At 47.0% G+C, this 27,756-nt stretch overlaps 2 protein-coding genes across 2 annotated transcripts in view; both read left to right on the top strand.

The window, feature by feature from the left end:
• LOC149747262 (uncharacterized) overlaps positions 1–27,756 on the top strand; it is an 80,585-nt gene that overhangs the window by 50,785 nt on the left and 2,044 nt on the right. The gene's annotated exons all lie outside the window — the stretch shown is intronic.
• Positions 896–26,965, top strand: LOC149747263 (anthrax toxin receptor-like). The gene is made up of 12 exons (XM_089898407.1): positions 896–1,308; positions 2,989–3,060; positions 4,246–4,317; positions 6,647–6,728; positions 6,833–6,866; positions 7,773–7,852; positions 7,931–7,999; positions 8,354–8,431; positions 8,530–8,590; positions 13,334–13,429; positions 26,105–26,174; positions 26,728–26,965. Exons 1-12 carry the CDS (start codon positions 1,106–1,108, stop codon positions 26,963–26,965), a joined length of 1,155 nt encoding a protein of 384 aa, XP_089754533.1. The 5' UTR covers positions 896–1,105.

Raw genomic sequence — 27,756 nt, 5'->3', positions numbered from 1 at the left:
AATGCAAATTAAGACCAAAAAGAGATGCTGAATCGATAGGAAAATATATAAAAATAGGACAATACCAAGTGTCATGAAGAATATGAAGCAAGGAAAACCTAATAGGTTATTGGGAGAAGTACACCAACTGTCTCAATTCCAAAACACCATTTATTTAAAATATTCCATTATTTTAAATACCACTCCAAAAATGCTTTAGATCACTTCCAATTTATGTTTTACGTATTGAAATATCTAAGCTTACTAGAGAAGGATTTTAACATATATCACTCTCCTTTTATGCATATAAAAATGAAGGTAATAAAATCAATTGGTTAAGGTATTCTAAAAAGTCTTACATTCACAGTCTTAGCTTTTTATCACTTTTGACTTAGAGTTGTGTATGCCCACATAGAACAGAGACAAGCCATCGCCACTCAGCCTTCTCTGATTTCTGGTCACAGAACCCAGGAGAATAACAAAATCGTTCTTGTTTTATGCGACTGAGTTTGGGGTGATTTGCTACACAGAAGAAGATAACTGCAATGGCCCTCATTAACAAAGGACTTTGACATCCTTACAGGCCTTCCTCCACTTCTAGACCCTTCCATCCACTGGGTCACACGAGTGACCACTGCAGCACTCCAGGCTCCCAATTCCTTGACCCAACAGTGATGTCCTTATCTAAGCCACCTCAGCTGCCTTCTTTCAGTTGACAGAAAGGCAGGGTTTCCCGAGGAATTTAATAGCCACCTGAGAGGGATTGGGATAAAGAACAAATGGACGCTTCATCTTACTCCCACCCATGCCTCCCCACTGGGACTGTCAATAGCAGGACACTGAGCAGACCTGCGGATCACAAAGCCACCATGCCAACCTTCCTGTCCATCATAAGGGACATCACAGGGGAGGATTATGCAGGTAGTGAGGACATCTCCTGAGGCCAGCCTCTTGCCTCTTCTGCCCTCAGGGCAGATACCAGGGGAGGCTTACAGCAGCAGTGCACCTTAGTGAAAGGGCTGGAGGAGTGGTGGTCCCTTGGAACCAGCGAAGGTAGCACATGTCCCAGCCTGAGGTGGCCTGAAGTAGCCAGGGTGTAGTGGGACCACGGGGACTGGCCAAGAAAATGGGGAATGTTGGGCCCGGGATGCTGGGCTCCATGCTCTTCCTGATGCTGGCGCTACAGCCTCTACAGCTAAGCCCAGGGAGATCCCTGCACCACCTCCCAAACCACAGAAGCTTCCACCTGGGCACCAGCCATCACAGAAACAACTGGAAGAAGCTGAAATCCTGCGACGGTGCCTTTGACCTGTACTTCATAGTGGACGCGTGAGTGGCTCTCCCGCCTGGCCCAGGTGCTCCTCAGGGCACCTCTGTCCACAGGACCACTGATGACAGGAAGTAGTCCAAGAGAACCCAGCCTCTGAGAGAGGGGAGACAAGAACAGTCTTGATTAGACCCAAGCAACACACCTCTGTGGCCTCCTTGTTCCTGAGTTAGAATTAGTGCCCCAGGCCTTTGTTCCCAGGAACATTTATATTTGGAAAGTAAACAAAACACCATAGAGTTTCTGGATGGTTGTCAGCTTGACCTGGATCTGTGACCTGCACGTCCCTTAAACAGCTGGAGGGGCAGGTGATTGCTAGAAGCTGTCTTGTCAGCACTTGGAAGAAGCTCACTGTGATTTCTGGGTTTGTCTGATGTTTGTTTTGTTTTGTTATTTACCCGAATGACCTCTATTTTTCCTGGGCCCCAGGGAGATTGCCGTGTCATCTGTTAGGCATTCTCCTAGTGTCACTGCTTAGAAAGTCCTTGGCTTGGCTGGTTCTAAACGTTTTGCTTCTTTCTTTGACAACTCGGAGACCCACGTGTTACAGTTTGTGTGCACATGATGAACGCTCTGGTCTGTCTGCTTGTGGCCTTGGGAAACCAGGGCTGTGCATTAGGTACCTTCTGGCCCTCAAGGAAGGAAAGGGAGGGGCGTGTCCTCAGACTGGACAGATTGCCTAGGTTCCATTTTCAACTCCTCCGTGGGGCTGAGGACAAATTTTACTCATTCAGTAGTGACAGTGGTATGGTTCCCAATATCACTGAAGCACTTTACGGTCCCCAGAGCCCTTTGCTGCACATCTGTCATCCTCAAAACATTCTGGGAGGTAGAGTAGGGAAGGTATTTGCTTATGCAATCAACTGGAAAGGGAGAGAGCTCCTAGACATTGGATGAAGTAGCCTAGAGGTTAGTGGGTGTGACAGGACTGAGTCTTGCTGGATTCTGCAAAGGGGAAGAGGAGCTGAAGGCGTCCAAGAATGGGCCCTATGCACCCATTTCCCATCCCCAGGCCATCAGTGAGGAGTAAGCCTAGAGCATGGCCACAGTGGGCTAGGCCAGGTTTATCTGAAAGCACAGCACCTCATCCTCACCTGCTTCAGGCTCCTCAGTCTCCGTCCTGGCACTAACGTTAAAGACAATGGGAGCAAAAAACTTGACGGAGACCAGGAAGGGCCTGCAGTTTTCCCTGCTGGTGGGTATCATGATGTCAGGACAGCAGTGTCCCAGGCCTAGTTTGCAGGCTGATGAGAAAAAAAATTGTAATAAAACAGTCTGAGTAACACATGCTCCCTGGCCTGAGGCCAGGGTACCTGTTGGGTGTCCATACGTGAGGGACGAGAGCCAACATGTCAGAATCGCTGGAGGCATTTCTAACCAACGAATTCTCCCTCTTTCCTTGTCTTAAAGCCCCAAGTAAAATGATCAACCATCCTGGTTTGCCACCCAAAGACCCTCATCCCCCTGCACATGGGTCTGGTCGTTTACCCTCCCCAGCACTCACAATGATGAAAGTCACCACCAGGGTGACCCACTGAGGTCACTGAGGGAGTGTGGCAGCCCTTCGCTACCTGGGATGGGGAGGATTTGCCAAGGTGTCTGCTGGAAGCTCGAGAGGCAGAAACACTGCCCACTGGATGGATGCGCCTCATCTCTCTGACTCAGGTCTTCTTTGTTTTCAGGTCACAGAAGGCGAATGGTATTTGGAAGGACATTTACGAATTAGTGCATGAAATAGTGGAGAAGTACACAAAGTACGGCTAGTGTTTTCTTCTGCCGGGCAGGGTACATAGCTCTTTAGACTCGGTGGTCACAGAAGTACCTTTGGTCAGGAGCACAGAGTCCAGGGGGGTGTTCTGAAGCAGAAAGGACAGATCACGCTGGTTCCATCAGGTCTCAGCAGCTTTCTTGGCTCCTGCCTGAGGTCAGGCCACATTGTAGGGGACACAGTCTGCCCCCTGAGGAGCGCACAGATTAATAAACAGGCAAACCAGTAACCAAACGCTGAGTTAAATTGTGCCAAGGGCTAAAAGAAAAGTGAAAAGGAATTTCTAGTAACTTTAAGGAAAAAGCAAGTATTCTTATCTTTTTAAAGCCAAGTATGACTTTCTAGGGGATGTGGAATTTTGAACTAGATCCTAAAGAATGGGGAAAAGAGGGTAGAAGAACGATGAAGGACATTTCTTGTGGAGTGAGCGGTCTACATGACTGGAGAGTAGTGTTAACTCAGGGAAGGCTGAGAGATGAGTCTAGACAGAGCACTGTGGAGCCAGAACCACTGAGGATCATAATGCCAGGCCAAGGGGCTCAGAATTCCGCTGTGAGTAGTTGGGAGCTATAGATGGTTCTTGAGCAAGTGTCTAATATGATACTTGAGGTCCTCCAGGTAGAAAGTCTGATACTAGTGGTTAAAATGATTTGTAACAAGAGCCAAGAGCAGTAGAGAGCACAGCTAGGGACCTATGGTAGCAATTGAGAGAAAAAATAATGAGGGTCAATGGAGCAGAAGACAGTGGAGGGAGAGAAAAGGGAGGGATGTGTGAAAGGCTGAAAAGAGGTAGAATAATTTCTTTGAGATGGTCAGGACATGGGGAGGTGGGCAAGCAGAGAAAAGGGGTGAGTCTCAAAGAATTTTACAGTAGGAAAGAGGCCAGTTGGGAGGCTCATGCAGAAGTACATGAGTATCTATCTTCTTGTGCATGCCTCTGTGTGTATGAGAGAGAGAGACAGACAGACAGAGAGATTTGGGGTGGGGGAGTATAAAGAGGGAGCAGGAAGGCCCCACACCTCCACAGGCCTCAGAATCCTTTACTAAGTTATAGGAACTTCCAGTGTTCAGGAAACGGGTCCCCGAAGCAAAACACTTGGAATGGGAGCAGGGAAATTGACATGCACCCCCTTCCTGGTTGCTTGTTGACTTCGTCTTCATACTTCTCCAGCCCTGACCTGCGGATGTCCTTCATCACCTACTCCACTCTGGGCCACACCCTCATGAAGCTCACCTCAGACAGGTAAGTACTGCTTTAATCCCCCAGTCAGGCCTGGTGGGAGTGCTCACAGGGAAAAACAGGGAACTGAGGGGTTCCCTGAGACCTCATGCGGACCCACTGGGAGCAGGCTGGGCCAATCTGGGCTCCCCTCAGTGTCCACTCTGACCCCCAGCCCCGGCTCCATGGCTCCCACTGACCCCTGGCTGCGCTGGCCCTGGCAGACCCTGTGCTGCTAGACCATCTCCGCCCCCTCTAGCCCTGCCCTCCAGCTGTCCTGTGTCCTCTCAGCGCTCTTCCCTGTCCTGAGAACTGGCTCACTGCAAGGACGCCTGGGATCCGGTGGAGCAGATGTGTGGGCCCTTTGTGAACACTGGCCTGTGTCGGGCACCTGCTCTGTGTACCACTCTCTGCTCTGGGCCAGTGGGGGAAGAGGGGAGGCACAGTCAGAACCAGGAGGCGGGGGTGGGCAGTGCTGAAGTGCTGGAGCTTCAGTGGAGGGGAGGTTGGTCCCTTGGTGGGTCTGAGACAAGGGAGCCCACGAGTGTGGGCTGGGGTGCAGGAGGGAAGCATCACACGCCAGCATCCTAGGCGGGCCACTGGGAGGGCCCAGCGATGTGCCCAAAGCCCTGGAGGTGGGAAGCTACGGAGCTCCTGAGTAGCCGGGAGGTTCCGACGCTCATGATGCAAATGATCGGAACCCAGGGAGTGTGTTGGTGCCAGTGCGTGGACACAGCACTCCCCATGCCTGGCTCCCAGGAGAAGCAGGGGCTGTGCTTCCTGTTAGGTGAGCTAGGGGAAGACGTGGTTTTGTGTGTCCCTGTCTTCTGCATTTCAGAGAGAGAGAGACCTGAGTGAGGTTGAGGTAGAAGATAGCAAGTCAGTGGGGGGCTGTCAGGCAGGTGGCAGAAAGAGAGATGGGGGCTGGGCGGGGGCCTCTGGGGGAGGAGCTGCCCGTGGGGGACAGGAGGACCACTGCCTCCTCCAAGGCAGGGGTTCAGAGCCTGAACCAAGGGAGCTGTGGGGAGGCTCTTGAGGGTCTCCGGGGTCCTCTCTGGAAAGTAGAGGTGACGATGCCTTCCTCAAGGGAAGGTGTCAGAAGTGGGAGTGGGCTCAGGGGAGTGTAAAACGGGGTGGAATCTTAAGAAGTGAAGGGCCTGATGAGGGCATAAGCAGCCTAGTGCACAGAGCTGGGAGTAGGGATGGGGCGGGGACAGCCCAAGAAAAAGGCCCGCTCAGGCAGGAGTGAAGCCTGGCCAAGCTCAGTCCCGGGCCAAAGGCTGGGGAGAGATGAGAGCTCCAGCATATTTGGGGGTGCTGTCAACAAAAAGGAAATCTTCCCAAAAGTGTCAGGAAGAGGGGAGGGTGTTTGTGCTGGGGTGGGCAGGGCCTGGTTTGGCCTCCACTGGCCCTGGGTCACAGCCTCCTCAGCTCCTGGGCTGGGTCAGGCAGGGCAGGACCTGGGGCTCTCAGATCGCACCTCGCGGCAGAATCCCTTCTGCACAAGGCAAGAGCCAGCCTTCAGGGACCATGTTCTCCTTAGACTTGCTGTGACAGCTCAGCCCATCACACTGCACTAGCCTGAACCTAAGCCCCACCCCTGGTGTGTCCCAGTCCCATCCCCTGCTATCTGCTTTAACAGAGGCCGACAGCCCATCCCCATGGCAGCCTGGGGCCACTTCTCTTCCTCCCACATGGACGGGCCTCAGGCCTCTTTCCCAGCTTATGGTCTCTTTCTTCAGGAGCACATGAAGCCCAGGAGCCCTAGACTCTTAACGGAGCATCCTGACTGCTTCCTTTAGTACCGATCCAGAGGGGGAAGTGGCTTGGAGGGACCAAGTCCAGCTCACGAGTCTGTGGCAGGGGAGGAGGGGACAGGGCAGGGGTATCAGCAGAGTGACCTTTCCAAACTCAGCCTTGCCTGTTGGAAGGTGATGTGCCCTCACCAGGGACCCCTTAGGTGCCAGCAGTACCGCCAGTCACATTGGGGGTGCTGGATTCACAGGTGCACAGCCATGGGTGCTCCCGCCTCACCACGGACGGTCAAGGCAGCGCCCTTGCTGAGTCCGCTGAGGTCTGCAAGCCTGAGACAGGGATGAGCACATTGAAAGCCAGGCCCTACCCATGGGACCAGCAAAGCAGCATCCTCCACAACCGCTGAATGGGGGACAGAGAAGCGTTGACCAAGGCCTGTCAGTGTCAAAAACACAGGCAGAGAGGTCACCACAGGGCCACTTGTGTCCTCTCTGGTCCAGGCAGGTCTCCACAGGGCAGAATGGCACCAGGACAAGTGGTCTGTTTTGTAACAGTCAACCCTCGTTCCTCCTCAACTCCCTTTACTGATTTTTTTCAGAAATGAAATTCGTGATGGTCTTAGCAGACTTCAGAATATAGTACCTAGTGGAGCCACACACATGCAGGAAGGATTTAAAAAGGTACAGATCCTACAGCTCTGAGAATTTATTCTGCTTTACCAAGTTCTTAGAGTATTATTGGGTCATCTCACTGCCCTCCACCAATTTCCTTCATTTTGTTGCAGGCAAATGAACAGATTCAACAAGCTAACTCAGTAGGTAAGCTTCCTGCTGGCGTTACTGTGCTCAGGTGGGACAGAGCCAGGTGCGAGCCTCAGCAAGGGCTGGTGCAGACCCACCTTGGCCAATCCTAGCACTGACCTTGGAGCGAGTCCCTTGTCCTCTCTGTGCTGCAGGTTCCTCCTCTGCGCAGTGAGGATGAAAACCACCCCCAGGGATGCTTCCGAGAACCACATGGCTTCATGCATTACATTCCTGGTTCTTACTAGGTATCAAATGCTTGACCTATGGTTGGGCTGCATGAAAAAGAAAAGAGAACTTCCAGTTATGGCGAGCAGACGGGGTTCAGTTTAGGGAACAGAGACCTTGGTGTCCCCCTGGCTGCCCACGCTTTGTCCGCCACAGCTCTGGCTCTGCCTCCTTTCCCGTGAGCCTCTTCCCTCGGGTTGACTCTCATCCTGTGACCGTGCCTCCGCCAGTGGCAATGGCTGTGCTTGGCCCAGACCACCTGCATCGAGACTGTAGGGTCGCAGCCCTTGTCAGGAAGGCTGCATGGGCTGCTGGGGAAAGGCGGGGAGCTGGGCGGGGGCTGCTGCCCAAGCACCTTGACAGTCATTCTGGCTGCTCCTCCCTGCGCTCACCTGAGAGGCTTGTCCTTGTCCAGTGAAGTAGCTGCAATTGCCTTTCAGGGCAAAGGCCGTGCCACCTGTCCATAGTGAAGGTCCACTAGGAAGGGCTCTGATCCGGTCTCAGGCTCCTTGTCTGTCAAGTGGGTCCTGGGCTGAGGCCCCTTCTCCCTCTAGGTGCTCTGGGTGTTGGGTACTCGGGTCAGGGTGGCCTCTCCCCAGGAGGAGGAGGTGTGAGAGCAGTGCTGTGGGCCTGGCAGCCTGAGGCAGGTCACTCCAGGTGCCTTGCTGACCAGGCCACTCCCTGCTTCTTCTGCAGACAGCAGTGCTTCCAGCCTGATTATCACTCTGACCACTGGACCACTGCTGCCAAGGACGTTACTAGCAACTAAGAGTGAAGTGAGTCTAGTCCATCATTACCAGCTTTGTGCTCCATGTATTGGGGTATTTTTACTCAAACCTTTTTTTCCCTCTTAGGCTGACAAAGCTCGGGATATGGGGGCCAAAGTTTACTGCCTGGGCGTGAAAGACTATAAGAAAGGCCAGGTAATTCAGAACAGCTAACCAGGTGTTCAGCTAACCAGGTGCCACTCTTGAGCCCAGATAGGGAATGCTTTCAAAGGCAGCTGTCCCAGAGACCCCCAGATGATGGCCCTCTACCCACCCCAACTGTTTGGAGAACACATAGCCACCGCCAATGTATAGCAAGTGTTGTGAAACCTACACACCAGAGGTGTGGATGGAGGAGCTTTCCACTCGCTAAGGGTGGGCTGCTGGCAGACACCAGGATGTGGCCCTTGGAGTACAACACAGCATAAGGCAAGAGCCTGTCTCCTGGGACAGGATCTGCTGTGTCCTCAAGCCCTGGCTGTGTGCCCACCATCTCCACTTCCCTTGTAGCTGCATGATATTGTAGAAAGAAAAGACCAAATGTATGGGATAGACGAATTCAAGTCCCTGGAAAAGCTTGTTACCTCGGTGAGTGTGGGCTAACCGTGAGAGGGGAGATGGGGTGTCTTCTTCCTATGCCTCTGCCATCAGTCTCCCTGACCCTGCCACCCCACTGTCTGTTCCAGCTGGTGGAAAATTCCTGCATGGAAGTGACGGCTGGGGACACTTACTTTGTCTGTTTAGGAGGTAGGAGCCAGAGTCACACATCTATACAGAAGTGTGTGGTTCTATGTGTGTGTGTGACACATTTGGGTGGGGTGTGGGTGTTGTGACTGTGGGGTGTGTGTACATGGTGTGTTTCTGTTTGTGGTGTGATTGTGTGTGTGTGTCGTATGTGTGGTGTGAGTGGAGTGAGTGTGTATGGTGTGTGTGTGGTTCCTATGACTGTGGTGTCTGTGTGTGATGTATGTGTATGAGCTGATTGTATGGAAATCTGTCCAACACATGAGTGTACAGATATATAAGTCAGTGTGTCATTGTATGATGCGTGCATGTTGGGAGTTGTGTGTGGATATGCATGTGTAATTACTTTTATCATCCAGCTTTATTGACATGTAGTTGAAATATAGCTCTGGATAAATTTAAAGTATACCATATAATGGTATAGACTTGAATACATATATTGGACAAAGGTGACCAAAATGAATTTAGTTTATAAAACTAAAACAAAAATTTCTTTTAAAAATTAAATATATACTACAAAACCCTCAACAATACTTAGCAAATGAAATCCAACAACACATAAAAAATATAATACATCAAAACTAATTAGGTATCAAGCCAGAAATGCAAGTCTGATTCTGTATATGAAATATCAATGTAATTCACCACATCAGGAAGATGGAGAAGGAAAACATGATTATCTCAATGGATGAAGAAAAAAGTTGGACGCAGTTCAAACCTGACAAAGACATCCAACAAATACTCACAGCCAACGCTACACCAACCAGTTCAACGGGGTCGGCCTCTCCCTGAGATCTGGAACTTGACAAGGATGCCCTCTCTCCCCTCGGAAGGGTCCCTGCATCAGTATGGAGAGGATCCTGTGCAGTTGCTTTTCTGATAGAAGCCCTCTCTCTCAGTGAGCTCTGTGTGTGCTGGCTCGTACGTCCACATCACTGGGATTTGTGGAGCTGGGGTGGGTGGATAAGCACATGCTCCCACTGGTAACAGCACAGAGCTGGATGCAGCTGGACGCAGACCCAGGAAGCTGGGCCTGGCCGCGGTGCTCTGAACTGCAAGGTTACAGTGCAACAGGCCATGGGGTCACACAGAGCAGTGTTTGTATCCGAGCTCTGCTGCCCATGGGCACGAAACCGGCGCAAAATGCTGAGTACCTGTGAGCTCCACTTTTGTCGCCAAGAAGTAGAAACAGCAATACCCACTATCAGGTCTGCAGTGAGACATAGATGCAGGGGAGCTCACAGTGACTGGCACAGGATCTAGAAGCGGTGGCCCTCACCAACAGGAGCTGCCACTAACACTTCCATCACTGACCCCTGGTGCTGCCCCCACCCCCGAGCTGAGCCCAAGGTGGGGAGGGAAGTGGTTAAAGAACATCCAGGATGAAAGCGTCTCCAGCTGAGCCTGCTGTGGGTGGCAGCTGTGTGACTCCTCCTGAATCCCACACTGTGACCTGCCGTGCGAAGTGGGGACATGGGTCACTGCTTCTCTGGTGTGTCGTCTGAGCCGTGCAGCACCCTGACAGCTTCAATTCTCTGATTATGTCCCTGGGACATACACAGGCCTGTCAAACCACAGGGGAAGATGCCCATTGTCATTCACGCCCTGTGGTGGCCCAGCTGAGGTGACAGGTGCCCACCGCACACCCTCTGCAGGCGTGGCCCAGCACTGCTGCTCTGGCCTTTACAGCTGCTGTCATCTTGTCAAAAGCTGCCACACAGCATGACTGTCACTTGGAGGGAAAGCTCAAGGCAGGAACCTGGGCCCCAAATAAAGTAGAAGAAGCTGTTCATCAGGCTGTTGTTCTGAATAAGTCAGTGGGCCGGGTGTGGGGAAGCCGGGAGTGGGGAGCATGAGGCACGTGGCCTCTTCATCCTCTCGGCCTCCCTCCAGGACTAGGCAGAGGCCTCTGCTGACCTCCCTGCCTCCAGACCTGTGCTCCAGCCCATTCTCTGCACAGGGCCTGAGGGACAGAGAAGACCACTTCCCTACCCCAGCCTGACCATGGAAGCTGAGGCCCCTGAGCCAGACAACCAGACCCTCCAAGGTCCAGCCTCTGCTCTAAGCCCACCTGCTGCAGAGGCTGGGGGCTGGGGGGACTGGGCTCCCTGCAAAACCTTCCTTAGCTTTACAGGGTCCAGCCCACGCAGCCTCACTCTCAGAGCGCCTCAACCCCGAAATCTTTCCTGGTCAGCTTGCCCCCTGGCTTCCCACAGTCTTTGCTCTGTTCCTGTCATTAGTCACTTGTCACCCAGTAGGAAGTGGGACTTCTGCTTGGCTGTGTCCATGTCTTTTTTTTTATTGATCAGTAAATTCTTTTTCTTTCAAACTTTGATTATGGGTAATTTCAAACCTGCAGCAAAGTGGAAACAATTGTACAGTGGGCACCCCATCTCTACCACCTGGAGGCACTTAATATCTGACGGTATTCTCTTTCATATTAATCTAGCTAGCTCTCTTTCTCTGTTTCACTGTCTTCAACAGTAATCTGATTTTCTGATGCATTCCAAAATAAATTACCGTCATCAGGCTACCGCACCACATACCTTGAATTTGGAGACAATTTTTGTTAAGATTTCTCTTTTTGAAATTCAGCAAACTTAAGTGTATCATTTGATGAGTTCTGACAGATGCACGCAATACCTGTGTAACCACAAACCCCATGGAGAGTCACAGCACTACATATGCCCCCAGAAAGTCCCCTCATCTCCCTTCCCAGACTATCCCTGGTCACAGTTGGTCCAGGGATTGGTCAGTGGCCAGTTTCTCTCAAAGTGACTGTCCCAAGCAGCATGTGGTGCTCCCAGACTGGCCCACCCCAGGGCAGGTCACGTCCACCTGTGTACCTGTGTCAGTCTCAGGCAGGCTAGATGCCCTTTTCATGCTCAGCTCCACCAGCCTTCTCAGGGAGACGCCTGCCTTCCCAGCTCCTCTCTCTGGAGCCCCCAGCTGGCCTGGTGTACAACTTTTCTTCCAGAGAGAAAGCTCTCTGTTCCAGAAAGGATCCATCTCCCTTACCCGGACTGTTCGTCCTTCTGCTGCCTGAGAGCTGGTGGGCAGTGGACTGTACGTGGGACACGCAGCCCTGCAAGCCGATTTTAGACCTTCCTGTGACTTCATTTTCTTCCTGTGATTGATACTGTTGGAGGAATTGGGGTGCAGGGGGAGGGGTTTGGGAAGCAAAAGGAGCAGCTTTCTGGACAAAGCAAAAATCCTTTACCTGCAAGTCTCTTTTGATGAAATATTGAAACCATCACCCTGCCTTCTACTTTGGAGACTTGCCGGAGTTCAGAAGCCCCCCTTAGGGAGCGGCAGTGCCTGGGGCACAGGGGGCGCTGCTGCAGAGGTGAAGCAGCACCCGAGCGGGGCTGAGGGCAGCAGGAGACACAAGGAGGAAGGAGGGTGTCCAGGCGGAGGGCAGCTTGCGCTGCTCCTGAGGGTGCGGCACGGGCTGTGCGCTGGGCTATCAGACGGCCCTTCCCTCAGCTGCCGCCCTCCCTCCTGTCAGCTACGTGGAAGAGGAGGCTGGGTCCAACCTTCACCATGAGGCCGGGACTGCCAGGTCCTCTGTGGGGGCTTTCTGCTTCCAAAAGCCTATCAAAACATGTTAGCAGGCCAGCTTCAGCCCACAGCCCAAGAATCTGTTTACTTCAAAAGAGAATGTGTAAACTCCACCTTGATCTGAGGTGACCACAGGAAGATCTGAAGCAGGACGAATCAGCACTGCCAGGTCCAAGGCTGTGCTGGCATTTCTGAGGAATATTTCTCAAGTTACTTGACCTTGCGCAAATCAAGTATCTGGGATTGGCATTAGCCGGCCTAGGCCAGGAGGCAGGGGTGCAGGCTAAATACCATGGACTTGCAACAGGAAGATCTGCATTTATCCTGGCCAGCTCCAGGGGCCAGGACCACTAGCTGCCCCCTCTGGATCCCCTAGTATTTGTTTCAGTTGTCAGGAAGCACCAGTGGGGACCCAGAAGCCTGGGGAGCCACTATGGCCCAGAACTGCCTATCAGTGTCTCCCACCTGGGCCTAAGAAAGTGCTTGGTGAATCTCTGTGGTGGGCGTGGGGGGTTGTGTGAGGCACATGAAGGAGCAGGAAGAGGGAGGGGCAGAGCACTCATTGCCGACTTCAGAACAACAGCTGAGACAGGATTTCACCTTCCATGGGGGATTCTCCTGTGCAGGGTCCTCACCTCCTCCTTGCCTCACCCAGGTCCTGGCCTTGCTCCTGGGGTCTCCAGCCTGCCATAGGCAGAGAGAGAGAGACACGGAGGAGAAGCAGACCCCCTAGTGTCAAAAAGCCCCACAGACACCCAGGTTTGTGTGCTCAGCTCAGACAAGGGTCAGGACTGTCTTCAGCCTGTGTTGTCTGGGTTCCTCTTTCATTTATGGTGGAGAGCACTGCCTGTACCTCTTAGGGAAGACTGTGGTACTTCAGGGCCTGGGTTTGCTCCTATGGAGGGTAGGAGACTGGGTGTCTTTTAATGTGCTCAACAGTTCAGAGAGGTTTGTAGCAGCAACCTGAGTGCTCAAAGCCCAGTCCAGCAGCCTCAGAGTGGACCCTCAGTGACACCAGGAGAGGATCTGGCACAGCAGGTACACAGATATTGGTTCAGACAGAGCTGCTTCCTCATAGGAATCACTTGGGAGTTCAGTTTTGGATGACCTTCTGTAACTGTGAGATCAGAGGGAAGATAGCACTCAGCCCCTCCTAACACAGACCTTTGGATGTTACCCTTGCAGAAGCCTACGAAGTGACATTTTTTACATCTGACCTAGATCAACAAAGAAAGGATGAAATTGTTTGCAGATATGAGTTGGGCTTCAGCAAAGTCTATGGTAAGTAACCCACTTGGTGCCTCCAAGTAAGAAATATCACACAACACACTGCATTCCCTTCATCCAACCAAGCCGTCAAAGCCCTTGCTGCCCACTCACTGTAGACACTGTAAGGATAGAGGCAAAGTGGACAAGTGGAGGGAGAGACCTGGATGGAAGCCTGGTAACCTCTCCCTTCATATGCAAAGCCGTGAAGTAATCAATCCCCCAGCACATCAAGACCTGTTTTGAAAAGATAAAGACAATGGATAATCCTTTAGCCAGGCTCATCAAGAAAAAAAGAGAGAGGACCGAAATTAAAAAAATAAGAAGTGAAAGAGGAGAAATCACAATTGATATCACAGAGATACAAAAAGTCATAAGGGAATATTACAACCAGTTATAGGCCAACAAATTGGACAACCAAGAAAGAATGGATAAATGTCTAGAAACATAAAATCTTCCAAGATTGAATCAGGAAGAAATAGATACGCTGCACAGACTGATTGCTAGTATTGAAATTGAATATGTAATCAACAAACTCCCAGCAAACAAAAGTCCAAGATGAGATGGCTTCACAGGGGAATTCTACCAAACTTACACAGAAGAGCTAATACCTATCCTTCTCAAACTATTTCAAAATATTGAAGAGGAGGGAGCACTCCCAAAATCACTCTATAAGGTCACCATTACCCTGATATCAAAAGTAAACGAGGTCACTACAGAAAAAGAAAATTACAGGCCAATATCTCTAATGAATATAGACGCAAAAAACCTCAACAAAATGTTAACCAACTGAATTCAACAATATATAAAAAAGGATCAACACCATGATCAAGTGGGATTTATTTCAGGGATGCAAGAATGGTTCAATATCCACAAATCAATGAATATAATTCACCACACTAACAACAGCAACAACAAAAAAAGGATAAAAATCACATGACCATCTCAATAGACACAGAAAAAGCATTTGACAAAATTCAACATACATTCATGATTTTTAAAAAAACTCTTATCAAAGGTGGTATAGAGGGAGCATATCTCAACTTAATAAAAGCCATTTATGACAAACCCACAGCTGACACAACACTTGACAGTGAAAAGCTGAAAGCTTCTCTTTTAAAATCAGGAAAAAGACAAGGATGCCCACTATTATCACTCCTATTTAAGATATATTGGAAGTCCTAGGCGCAGCAATCAGACAAGAAAAAGAAATAAAAGACATCCAAATTGGAAGGAAAAAGTAAATCTGTCACTATTTGCAGATGACATGATATTATATTCAGAAAGCAATACAAAAAACTCCACCAAAGAAAACTATTAAAACTAATAAATGAATTCAATAAAGTTGCAGGATGCAAGATTAATATACAGAAATCTCTTGCATTTCTGTACACTAATAATAAAATATCAGAAAGTGAATTTAATAAAACAATCCCATTTACAATTGCATCAAAAAGAATAAAATACCTAGGAATAAACTTAACCTAGAAGGTGAAAGACCTATACTTGAAAACGATAAAACATTGATGAAGGAAAGTGAAGAAAATACAAATAAATTGAAAGAAAGGTCTTGTTCATGGATTGGAAGAATTGATATTGTTAAAATGTCCATACTACCGAAAGCAATCTACAAATTTAATGCAATTCCTAGGAAAAAAAATCCCTGACATTTTTCACAGAAATAGAATAAGTAATCCTAAAATTTGTATGTAACTTCAAAAAAACTCTAATAGTCAATGCAATCTTGAGAAAAAGGAACAAAGCTAGAGGTATTGTGTTCCTTGTGTTCGGACAATACCACAAAGCTACAGTAATCAAAACAGCAGAGTAATGACACAAAAATTGACACATAGATCATCAGAAGAGTAGAGAGATCCCAGAAATAAACTCATGCACATGTGGTCAATTAATCTATGACAAAGAAGGCAAAAATATACACTAGAGAAAAGTCAGTCTCTTCAACATGTGGTGCTGGGAAAATTGGACACCCTGCACATAAAAGAATGAGATTAGAACATTTCCTCACACCATATACCAAAAAATCTAAATTGCATTAAAACAATAGATACTGGAGAGGGTGTAGAGAAAAGAGAACCCTCTTACACTGTTGGTGGGAATGTAAATTGATACAGCCACTATAGAGAACAGTATGGAGGTTCCTTAAAAAACTAAAAATAGAACTACCATATGACCTAGCAATTCCACTCCTGGGCATATACCTGGAGAAAACCATAAGTCAAAAAATACACGCACCCCAGGGCTTCCCTGGTGGCGCAGTGGTTGAGAGTCCGCCTGCCGATGCAGGGGACGTGGGTTCGTGCCCTAGTCCGGGAAGATCCCACATGCCGCAGAGTGGCTGGGCCCGTGAGCCTGCGCGTCCGGAGCCTGTGCTCTGCGGCAGGAGAGGCCACAACAGTGAGAGGCCCGCGTACCACAAAAAAAAACATGCACCCCAATGTTCATTGCAGCACTATTTACAATAGACAGGAGAAGGAAGCAACTTAAATGTCCATCAACAGAGGAATGGATAAAGATGTGGTACATATAAACAATGGAATATTACTCAGCCATAAAAGGGAACAAAATTGTGCCATTTGCAGAAATGTGGATGACGTAGAGACTGTCATACAGAGTGAAGTAAGTCAGAAAGACAAAACCAAATATTGTATATTAACACATATATGTGGAATCTAGAATAATGGTATAGATGAACTTATTTGCAAAGCAGAAATAGAGACACAGATGTAGAGAACAAACGTACGGGTACCAAGGGGTGAAGGGGCAGGGTGGGATGGATTGGGAGATTGGGACTGACATATATACACTACTATGTATAAAGTAGATAACTAATGAGAACTAACTGTATAGCACAGGGAATTTTACTCAGTGCTCTGTGGTGACCTAAATGGGAAGGAAATACAAACAAGGGCAGATGTATGTATACAAATAGCTGATTCACTCTGCTATACAGCAGAAACTAACACAACATTGTAAAGCAACTATACTCCAATTAAAAAAATGCACTGAAGATGTAACTATAATACCTGAAATCATACAACTCCTAGAAGAAAACACAGGCAGAATATTCTTTGACACAAATTGTAGCAATACCTTTTTGGACCTGTCGCCTAAGGCAAAGGAAACAAAATCAAAGATAAACAAATGGGACCAAATTAAACTTATAACCTTTTGCACACCAAAAGAAACTATTGATAAAATGAAAAGAGAACCTACTGAATGGGAGGAAATATTTGCAAATGATATGACTGATGAGTCAATATCCAAAATATATAAATAGCTCAAACACTTCAGTATTAAAAAAAAAACCAGTTAAAACATGGGCAGAAGACCTGAATAGACGTTTTTCCATAGAAGATATACAGATAGCCAACAGCTATATAAAAAGATGCTCAACATCACTAACCATGCAAGTCAAAACCACAATAAGATATCATCTCACACTTGTCGAAATGGCTCTTATCAAATGTTGGCCAGGATGTGGAGAAAAGGGAACCCCAGTATACTGGGGTATTGGTGGGAATGTGTTGCACCAAAAATTGGTGCAGCCACTAGAGAAAACAGTATGGAGATTCCTCAAAAATGTAAAAATAGAATTACCATATGATCCAGCAATTCCACTACTGGATATATATCTGAAGCAAAAAAAACACTAATTTGAAAAGATACATGAACCCCAACATTCACAGCAGCATTATTTATAATAGACAAGATATGGAAGCAACATAAGTGTCCATCACAGATGAAGAGATAAAAAAGATGTGGAAAGAACGCAAGGCGGGCCTCAGGCTGGTGCAACGTCACGCCGGCCTCTGCCGCCGCAGGCTCGCCCCGCCCTCCGCGCCCCTCCCTCCCCCCCGGCCTGAGTGAGCCAGAGCCCCCGAATCAGCGGCTCCTTTAACCCCGTCCTGTCTGAGCGAAAAACAGACGCCCTCCAGCGACCTACACACAGAGGCGGGGCCAAATCCAAAGCTGAGCCCCTGGGAGCTGTGAGAACAAAGAAGAGAAAGGGAAATCTCTCCCAGCAGCCTCAGAAGCAGCGGATTAAATCTCCACAATCAACTTGATGTACACTGCATCTGTGGAATACATGAACAGACAACGAATCATCCCAAATTGAGGAGGTGGACTTTGAGAGCAAGATTTATGATTTCTTCCCCTATTCCTCTTTTTGTGAGTGTGTATGTGTATGCTTCTGTGTGAGATTTTGTCAGTATAGCTTTGCTTCCACCATTTGTCCTAAGGTTCTATCCGTCTGTTGTTGGTTTTTTTTTATTTTTTTTCTTAATAATTATTTTTTAATTTAATAATTTTATTATATTTTACTTTACTTTATTTTACTTTATCTTCTTTCTTTCTTTTTTCCTTCCTTCCCTCCTTCCTTCCTTCCTTCCACCCACCGTCCCTCCCTCCCTCCCTTTCTTTCTTTCCTTCCTTCCCTCTTTCCTTCTTTCTTTCTTCCTTCCTTCCCTCCCTCTTTCCTTTCTTCCTTCCTTCCTTCCTTCCTTCCTTCCTTTCTTTCTTTCTTCCTTCCTTCCTACTTCTACTAATTCTTTCTCTCTACTTTTTCTCCCTTTTATTCTGAGCCGTGTGGATGAAAGGCTCTTGGTGCTCCAGCCAGGAGTCAGTGCTGTGCCTCTGAGGTGGGAGAGCCAACTTCAGGACACTGGTCCACAAGAGACCTCCCAGCTCCACATAATATCAAACGGCGAAAATCTCCCAGAGATCTCCATCTCAACACCAGCACCCAGCTTCACTCAACGACCAGCAAGCTACAGTGCTGGACACCCTCTGCCAAACAACTAGCAAAACAGGAACACAGGGCTTCCCTGGTGGCACAGTGGTTGAGAGTCCTCCTGCCAATGCAGGGGACACGGGTTCGTGCCCCGGTCCGGGAAGATCCCACATGCCGTGGAGCGGCTGGGCCCGTGAGCCATGGCCGCTGAGCCTGTGCGTCTGGAGCCTGTGCTCCGCAGCGGGAGAGGCCACAACGGTGACAGGCCCACATACAGCAAAAAAAAAAAACAAAACAGGAACACAACCCCACCCATTAGCAGAGAGGCTGCCTAATATCATAACAAGTCCACAGACACCCCAAAACACACCACCAGACGTGGACCTGCCCACCAGAGAGACAAGATCCAGCTTCATCCACCAGAACACAGGCACTAGTCCCCTCCACCAGGAAGCCTACACAACCCAATGAACCAAACTTAGCCACTGGGGACAGACATCAAAAACAACGGGAACTACGAACCTGCAGCCTGCAAAAAGGAGACCCCAAACACAGTAAGATAAGCAAAATGAGAAGACAGAAAAACACTCAGCAGATGAAGGAGCAAGATGAAAACGTACCAGACCTAACAAATGAAGAGGAAATAGGCAGTCTACCTGAAAAAGAATTCAGAATAATGAAAGTAAAGTTGATCCAAAATCTTGGAAATAGAATAGAGAAAATGCAAGGAACATTTAACAAGGACATAGAAGAACTAAAGATGAAACAAACAATGATGAACAACACAATAAATGAAATGAAAAATACTCTAGATGGGATCAATAGCAGAATAACTGAGGCAGAAGAACAGATAAGTGACCTGGAAGATAAAATAGTGGAAATAACTACTGCAGAGCAGAATAAAGAAAAAAGAATGAAAAGAACAGAGAACAGTCTCAGAGACCTCTGGGACAACATTAAACACACCAACATTCGAATTATAGGGGTCCCAGAAGAAAAAGAGAAAAAGAAAGGGACTGAGAAAATATTTGAAGAGATTATAGTTGAAAACTTCCCTAATATGGGAAAGGAAATAGTTAATCAAGTCCAGGAAGCACAGAGAGTCCCATACACGATAAATCCAAGGAGAACTACGCCAAGATACATATTAATCAAACTGTCAAAAATTAAATACAAAGAAAGCATATTAAAAGCAGCAAGGGAAAAACATCAAATAACACACAAGGGAATCCCCATAAGGTTAACAGCTGATCTTTCAGCAGAAACTCTGCAAGCCAGAAGGCAGTGGCAAGACATACTGAAAGTGATGAAGGAGAAAAACCTGCAACCAAGATTACTCTACCCAGCAAGGATCTCATTCAGATTTGATGGAGAAATTAAAACCTTTACAGACAAGCAAAAGCTGAGAGAGTTCAGCACCACCAAACCAGCTTTACAACAAATGCTAAAGGAACTTCTCTAGGCAAGAAACACAAGAGAAGGAAAAGACCTACAATAACGAACCCAAAACAATTAAGAAAATGGGAATAGGAACATACATATCGATAATTACCTTAAATGTAAATGGACTAAATGCTCCCACCAAAAGACACAGATTGGCTAAATGGATACAAAAACAAGACCCATATATATGCTGTCTACAAGAGACCCACTTCAGACCTAGAGACACATACAGACTGAAAGTAAGGAGATGGAAAAAGATATTCCATGCAAATGGAAATCAAAAGAAAGCTGGAGTAGCAATTCTCATATCAGATAAAATAGACTTTAAAATAAAGACTATTAGAAGAGACAAAGAAGGACACTACATAATGATCAAGGGATCGATCCAAGGAGAAGATATAACAATTGTAAATATTTATGCACCCAACATAGGAGCACCTCAATACATAAGGCAAATACTAACAGCCATAAAAGGCAAAATCGACAGTAACACATTCATAGTAGGGGACTTTAACACCCCACTTTCACCAATGGACAGATCATCCAAAATGAAAATAAATAAGGAAACACAAGCTTTAAATGATACATTAAACAAGATGGACTTAATTGATATTTATAGGACATTCCATCCAAAAACAACAGAACACATTTTTCTCAAGTGCTCATGGAACATTCCCCAGGATAGATCATAACTTGGGTCACAAATCAAGCCTTGGTAAATTTAAGAAAATTGAAATTGTATCAAGTATCTTTTCCGACCAGAACGCCGTGAGACTAGATATCAATTACAGGAACAGATCTGTAAAAAAATACAAACACATGGAAGCTAAACAATACACTACTTAATAACGAAGTGATCACTGAAGAAATCAAAGAGGAAATTAAAAATACCTAGAAACAAATGACAATGGAGACACGGCGACCCAAAACCTATGGGATGCAGCAAAAGCAGTTCTAAGAGGGAAGTTTATAGCAATACAAGCCCACCTTAAGAAACAGGAAACTTCTCAAATAAACAACCTAACCTTGCACCTAAAGCAATTAGAGAAAGAAGAACAAAAAAACCCCAAAGTTAGCAGAAAGAAAGAAATCATAAAGATCAGATCAGAAATAAATGAAAAAGAAATGAAGGAAACAATAGCAAAGATCAATAAAACTAAAAGCTGGTTCTTTGAGAAGATAAACAAAATTGATAAACCATTAGCCAGACTCATCAAGAAAAAAAGGGAGAAGACTCAAATCAATAGAATTAGAAATGAAAAAGGAGAAGTAACAACTGACACTGCAGAACTTCAAAAGATCATGAGAGATTACTACAAGCAACTCTATGCCAATAAAATGGACAACCTGGAAGAAATGGACAAATTCTTAGAAATGCACAACCTGCAAAGAATGAACCAGAAAGAAATAGAAAATATGAACAGATCAATCACAAGCACTGAAATTGAAAATGTGATTAAAAATCTTCCAACAAACAAAAACCCAGGACCAGATGGTTTCACAGGTGAATTCTATCAAACATTTAGAGAAGAGCTAACACCTATCCTTCTCAAACTCTTCCAAAATAGAGCAGAGGGAGGATCACTCCCAAATTCATTCTACAAGGCCACCATCACCTTGATACCAAAACCAGACAAGGATGTCACAAAGAAAGAAAACTACAGGCCAATATCACTGATGAACATAGATGCAAAAATCTTCAACAAAATACTAGCAAACAGAATCCAACAGCACATTAAAAGGATCATACACCATGATCAAGTGGGGTTTATTCCAGAAATGCAAGGATTCTTCAATATACACAAATCAATCAATGTGATACACCATATTAACAAATTGAAGGAGAAAAACCATATGATCATCTCAATAGATGCAGAGAAAGCTTTTGACAAAATTCAACACCCATTTATGATAAAAACCCTGCAGAAAGTAGGCATAGAGGGAACTTTCCTCAACATAATAAAGGCCATATATTACAAACCCACAGCAAACATCGTCCTCAATGGTGAAAAACTGAAAGCATTTCCACTAAGATCAGGAACAAGACAAGGTTGCCCACTCTCACCACTCTTATTCAATATAGTTTTGGAAGTTTTAGCCACAGCAATCAGAAAAGGAAAAGAAATAAAAGGAATCCAAATCGGAAAAGAAGAAGTAAAGCTGTCACTGTTTGCAGATGACATGATACTATACATAGAGAAACCTAAAGATGCTACCAGAAAACTACTAGAGCTAATCAATGAATTTGGTTAAGTTGCAAGATACAAAATTAATGCACAGAAATCTCTGGCATTCCTATACACTAATGATGAAAAATCTGAAAGGGAAATGAAGAAATCACTCCCATTTACCACTGCAACAAAAAGAATAAAATATCTAGGAATAAACCTACCTAAGGAGACAAAACACCTGTATGCAGAAAATTATAAGACACTGATGAAAGAAATTAAAGATGATACAAATAGATGGAGAGATATACCATGTTCTTGGATTGGAAGAATCAACATTGTGAAAATGACTCTACTACCCAAAGCAATCTACAGATTCAATGCAATCCCTATCAAACTACCACTGGCATTTTTCACAGAACTAGAACAAAAAATTTCACAATTTGTATGGAAACACAAAAGACCCCGAATAGCCAAAGCAATCTTGAGAACGAAAAATGCAGCTGGAGGAATCAGGCTCCCTGATTTCAGACTATACTACAAAGCTACAGTAATCAAGACAGTATGGTACTGGCAGAAAAACTGAAAGATAGATCAATGGAACAGGATAGAAAGCCCAGAGATAAACCCACGCACATATGGTCACCTTATCTTTGATAAAGGAGGCAGGAATGTACAGTGGAGAAAGGACAGCCTCTTCAATAAGTGATGCTGGGAAAACTGGACAGGTACATGTAAAAGTATGAGATTAGATCACTCCCTAACACCATACACAAAAATAAGCTCAAAATGGATCAAAGACCTAAATGTAAGGCTATCAAACTCTTAGAGGAAAACATAGGCAGAACACTCTATGACATAAATCACAGCAAGATCCTTTTTGACCCAGCTCCTAGAGAAATGGAAATAAAAACAAAAATAAACAAACGGGACCTAATGAAACTTCAAAGTTTTTGCACAGCAAAGGAAACCATAAACAAGACCAAAAGACAACCCTCAGAATGAGAGAAAATATTTGCAAATGAAGCAACTGAGAAAGGATTAATTTCCAAAATTTACAAGCAGCTCATGCAGCTCAATCACAAAAAAAAACCCAATCCAAAAGTGGGCAGATGACCTAAATAGACATTTCTCCAAAGAAGACATACAGACTGCCAACAAACACATGAAAGAATGCTCAGCATCATTAATCATTAGAGAAATGCAAATCAAAACTACAATGAGGTATCATCTCACACCAGTCAGAATGGCCGTCATCAAAAAATGTAGAAACAATAAATGCTGGAGAGGGTGTGGAGAAAAGGGAACACTCCTTCACTGCTGGTGGGAATGTGAATTGGTACAGCCACTGTGGAGAACAGTATGGAGGTTCCTTAAGAAACTACAAATAGAACTACCATATGACCCAGCAATCCCACTACTGGGCATATACCCTGACAAAATCATAATTCAAAAAGAGTCATGTACCAAAATGTTCATTGCAGCCCTATTTACGATAGCCCGGAGGTGGAGACAACCTAAGTGCCCATCATCGGATGAATGGATAAAGAAGATATGGCACATATATACAATGGAATATTATTCAGCCATAAAAGGAAACAAAATTGAGCTATTTGTAATGAGGTGGATAGACCTAGAGTCTGTCATACAGAGTGAAGTAAGTCAAAAAAGAAAGACAAATACCATATGCTAACACATATATATGGAATTTAAGAATAAAAAATGTCATGAAGAACCTAGGGGTAAGACAGGAATAAGGACACAGACCTACTGGAGAACGGACTTGAGGATATGGAGAGAGGGAAGGGTGAGCTGTGACAAAGCGAGAGAGAGGCATGGACATATATACACTACCAAATGTAAGGTAGATAGCTAGTGGGAAGCAGCCGCATAGCACAGGGATATCAGCTCAGTGCTTTGTGACAGCCTGGAGGGGTGGGAAAGGGAGGGTGGGAGGGAGGGAGATGCAAGAGGGAAGAGATATGGGAACACATGTATATGTATAACTGATTCACTTTGTTATAATGCAGAAACTAACACACCATTGTAAAGCAATTATACCCCAATAAAGATGTTTAAAAAGTAAAATAAAATAAAATAAAAACAAACCCAAAACATGTAGTCTAGGCTCACAAGGAGCTCAAAATCAAACAGAAGAGGCAATGTACATTTAAAAAAAAAAAAAAAAGATGTGGTATATATTACTCAGGAAATATTACTCAGCCATAAAAAAGAATGCAATTCTATAATTTGCAACAACATGGATGGACTTACAGGGTATTTATGCTAAGTGAAATAAGTCAGACAGAGAAAGAAAATACTGTTGTGTTATCACTTACACATGGAATCTAAAAAATAAAATAAATGACTGAATATCACAAAACAGAAACAGACTCATAGATGTAGAGAACAAACCAGTGTTTGCCAGCGGGAAGAGGGAAGCAGGGAGGAGCAAGATCCAGGGGTAGGGGATTAAGAGGTAATTTTATGCTGTGCATAAAATAAATAAGCTACAGTTTATATTGTACAGCACAAGGAATACAGCCAATATTTTGTAATAACTTTAAATGCAGTATAATCTATTAAAAATTTTAAATCACTATGCTATACCCCTGAAACTAGTATAATATTATATATATAAAAAAAAAACTATACTTCAATTAAAAGAAAAAAAAAGAGGGCTTCCCTGGTGGCGCAGTGGTTGAGTGTCCGCCTGCCAATGCAGGGGACGCGGGTTCGTGCCCCGGTCCGGAAAGATCCCACATGCCGCAGAGCGGCCGGGCCCGTGAGCCATGGCCACTGAGCCTGCGTGTCCGGAGCCTGTGCTCCGCAACGGGAGAGGCCACAACAGTGAGAAGCCTGCGTACCGCAAAAAAAAAAAAAAGAAAAGAAAAAAAGAAAGCTCCTCTGCAGCCAGCCATGCCTTTCTTGGCCCTCTGTATGCGAGGTGTCTGCCATCACCTCACTCTCCCTGCTCTGTGAACACTATGGAGATTACACCACATTTCCTTGTGATTTTTTCACACTAATCCCGATCACCCTAACCCTCAGGCACAAATCCTTCCCCCTAAACATAACTGGTGATTAGCTTCTATATCAGCACCAATGAAGGGGAGCACAGTTCAGAAGTTCACAGCTAATCTGAGAATGAGTTATAGCCAAAAGCTGGTCACCTGGAAGGGGACCATCTGTGCGCAACAGGCCTGACCTGTGGCCACTGTCAGGGTGTGAAAAGATTTAGGGCTCAGGAGAGGAGAAGGTTCCACAGCTACTAGTTACGGACTGTCTGAGCCTCCGGAGTGCCACCTCCCAGCTCCCATAAAGTTACAGAACAAGCACGAACACAGAAGCCCTGTTCCCCTCAGGCTTCCCTGTGTCCATAGATGTCACCACCACCCACCCAGGCGCTCTGCTCACTAACCTGTACGTCGTCCTTGACTCCTCTTTGCTCTCATCCCACATCCAGTCCACCTGCAGGCCCTGCTACCTCTGTGTCCAAACTTACCCGAACCTGGCCAGCCATGCGACAGGCTCACTGCACTTAGAATAAAGCCCAAACCCCTTCTCAGGGCCCACGAGGCCCCGCCCCCTCTCCTCACTCACCTCTTTCCCACAACAAGCTCAGCTAGTTATGCCTCAGGCCTTGGAACAGGCTCCCACAGCCCAGACCATCTTCCCCAGACTTTTCCCTGCCTTTCCCCTCATCTGGTTTCAACTCCAGGAACACCGCCGCAGTGAGACCTTATCTTTACGGGGAATTTTCAATAACATACAAAAGTAGCAAAGCTTGTTAATGCCCTTGAAGCAGCCTTCCCCTACTTTCAGTAATTACCAATCCTGGCCAATCTGGTTTTGATGATACTCTCACCATTGATTATTGTGAAGCAAATCCCAGACATCCAATCATGTCCTGTATAAATATTTCACTTTTTCTTAAAGAGAAATTGAGTCTCTAAAAGACAGGGCAGGTCACCTGCTCCTAAGCAGCTGTCCCTTCCCCTCCCTTCTCTATCCCGTCCCTTGCTTTCTGATGTCACTGCACTTTTCACTCCGGCACTTATTTTTTTCATTGTTTCTTACTTTATTGTCTGTCTCCCTCTCCAGTCCCACAACTGTCAGGTCCTTGAGAGCAGGGCCTCTGCCTGCCTTGTTCCCACTAGACGCCAGAGCCCTGACAGTGCCTGGTACACAGTAGGTGTCAGAAGAAGGCAGAGAAGAGAAGCTGCATCTGCCAAAGTGGCAGGTCTGCTTCCAAGGCAGGCAGAAGGAGAGGGGTGGATGGGTGGACAAGTCCACTGACATTCTTCTCACGTGGTTTTCTTTTAGATAAAACACCCACCTTTATGAATCAAGAAAAATTAATTTGCCCAGGACATACATTTGACAAGGCTGGACAGTAAGTACTACGCCTGGGGGCCATTTGAGCCAAGAATATCAGAAGCCACCACTGCTGGGGCAGCACATGTCTGTCTCTGGGAGGGCTCAGGGCATCCTCCGCACCTGCCCTGGTTGACAATCCCCCGAGGAGCTCAGGGATCCGCGGTGGCCCAGGCTCTGCTGAGGAGGGCAGGATGTGGGAGATGGTGTGCCCCAGGGCTGGTACCTTTGCTCCAGGCAGCTTTTCCGAGTGAAGCCAACATACCGTGTACATACAGAGGAGTCGGGATGGTGCCACCATACAGCCATCCCTGGTCACTTCGCTCCTGGTCTTGAGGGCGTCTGACCCCATGCAGGGCTCCTCACTGCCTGGTCAGCCCTCATTGCAGAGGTCAATCTCATGGTGCTTGGGGATGAACGTCCCCTACCCCTGCTGTCTGCTCTCTGGTAGCCCTGAATGGCTGATGTTCAAAGTCATTTCCATGAGGAGAGCTGTGTGCTATGGACTGAGTCAAGTGCAAGAACTGTGTCTATTCAATCTGGTGGTTACCCTCTAACTTTCTGTGCTTTAGGGAGGCCTTAATTGATTACAGCCTGGACAATGGTGTCACCTTCACAGGCGAAGACATGAAAATTGCCAGCAAGGACTGTGTGAATGACAAGGTAAGCCTGAGCCTCCCTCAGTGGATGGAGGCAGAGACATCCTGGGGAGATGAGGTGAGGGGAGCAAAGTCCCTGGAGAAGGCAGAGCACGTAGCTTATGAGACAGGCATCTCGGGCAGCACCTCACAGCCAGACAGGTGCCCTTAGCCCTTCATCAGGTTGGTAAAATTCATTGCAAATTCTTCTACAAGAGCACCGAGGTTTCAGGCAGCTGTGCAGGTCTTGCAGAATCTCTGCTCTCTCTGTGAACCAAGTGTCACTGAAGGCACTTGAAAGGGACCAATTCGAGCTCTAAGCAGACTCCAGAAACAGTGCTGAGGCTCTGCCCACCCTGGACCCAGCTTGCCTCCTCCCCTGGCCTCGGCCTTGTGGTGGGGAGCTCAAGGCTCCATCCTGGATTCCAGCCGCAGTGAGCGGGAGAGGCTGCGGCACTGTGTATTAGGGGACAAGGTCCAGGGCCTCTGGGACACCTGGGCCCTCCAAATCAGGGTCCCCGGCACAGGGGTCTGGAGAGTGGGAGCAGCTGTGACCATGCATTGTCAGGGTGTGTTTGCACTGTGCTGGTGTAGCAGCGGGCAGGGCTCTGGACCCTCTCATAACCGACACAGCCCTGGCCTCCCACGCCTGTTGGGGGAACACCGCTGTCACTTTGCAGATGTCATCAACCTCCCTGCGGCCACTCCTCCTTTCTCGTGTACCTCAGTTGCCCCTCTCCACTAACTGGCTCTGACCTGTGCACGGGGACTCTCCCCTCTGTTGCTGGGAAGCTGGCAGGGCCGGTGGGAAGGGCGGGGCTCAGCTCAGGGAGAGGAAGCTGTGAACAAAGTGCTGCTCCCAGGGGCCCTCTTCCCAGCTCCACAGCATCTGGGCCCCTTAGCCTGGGGCAGCCCGCCATGGGGACAGAGCACGTTAGCCTGGAGTGAGGTTTCCCTGGGAGA

The sequence above is a fragment of the Delphinapterus leucas genome, chromosome 16 (assembly GCF_059928025.1).
Source record: "Delphinapterus leucas isolate spDelLeu-1000000601 "Yukka" chromosome 16, BTC_Dleu_Yukka2, whole genome shotgun sequence".
NCBI lineage: Eukaryota > Metazoa > Chordata > Mammalia > Artiodactyla > Monodontidae > Delphinapterus > Delphinapterus leucas.
Note: the sequence above shows the minus strand (reverse complement) of the source record. Positions and strands in the feature narration are given on the sequence as shown.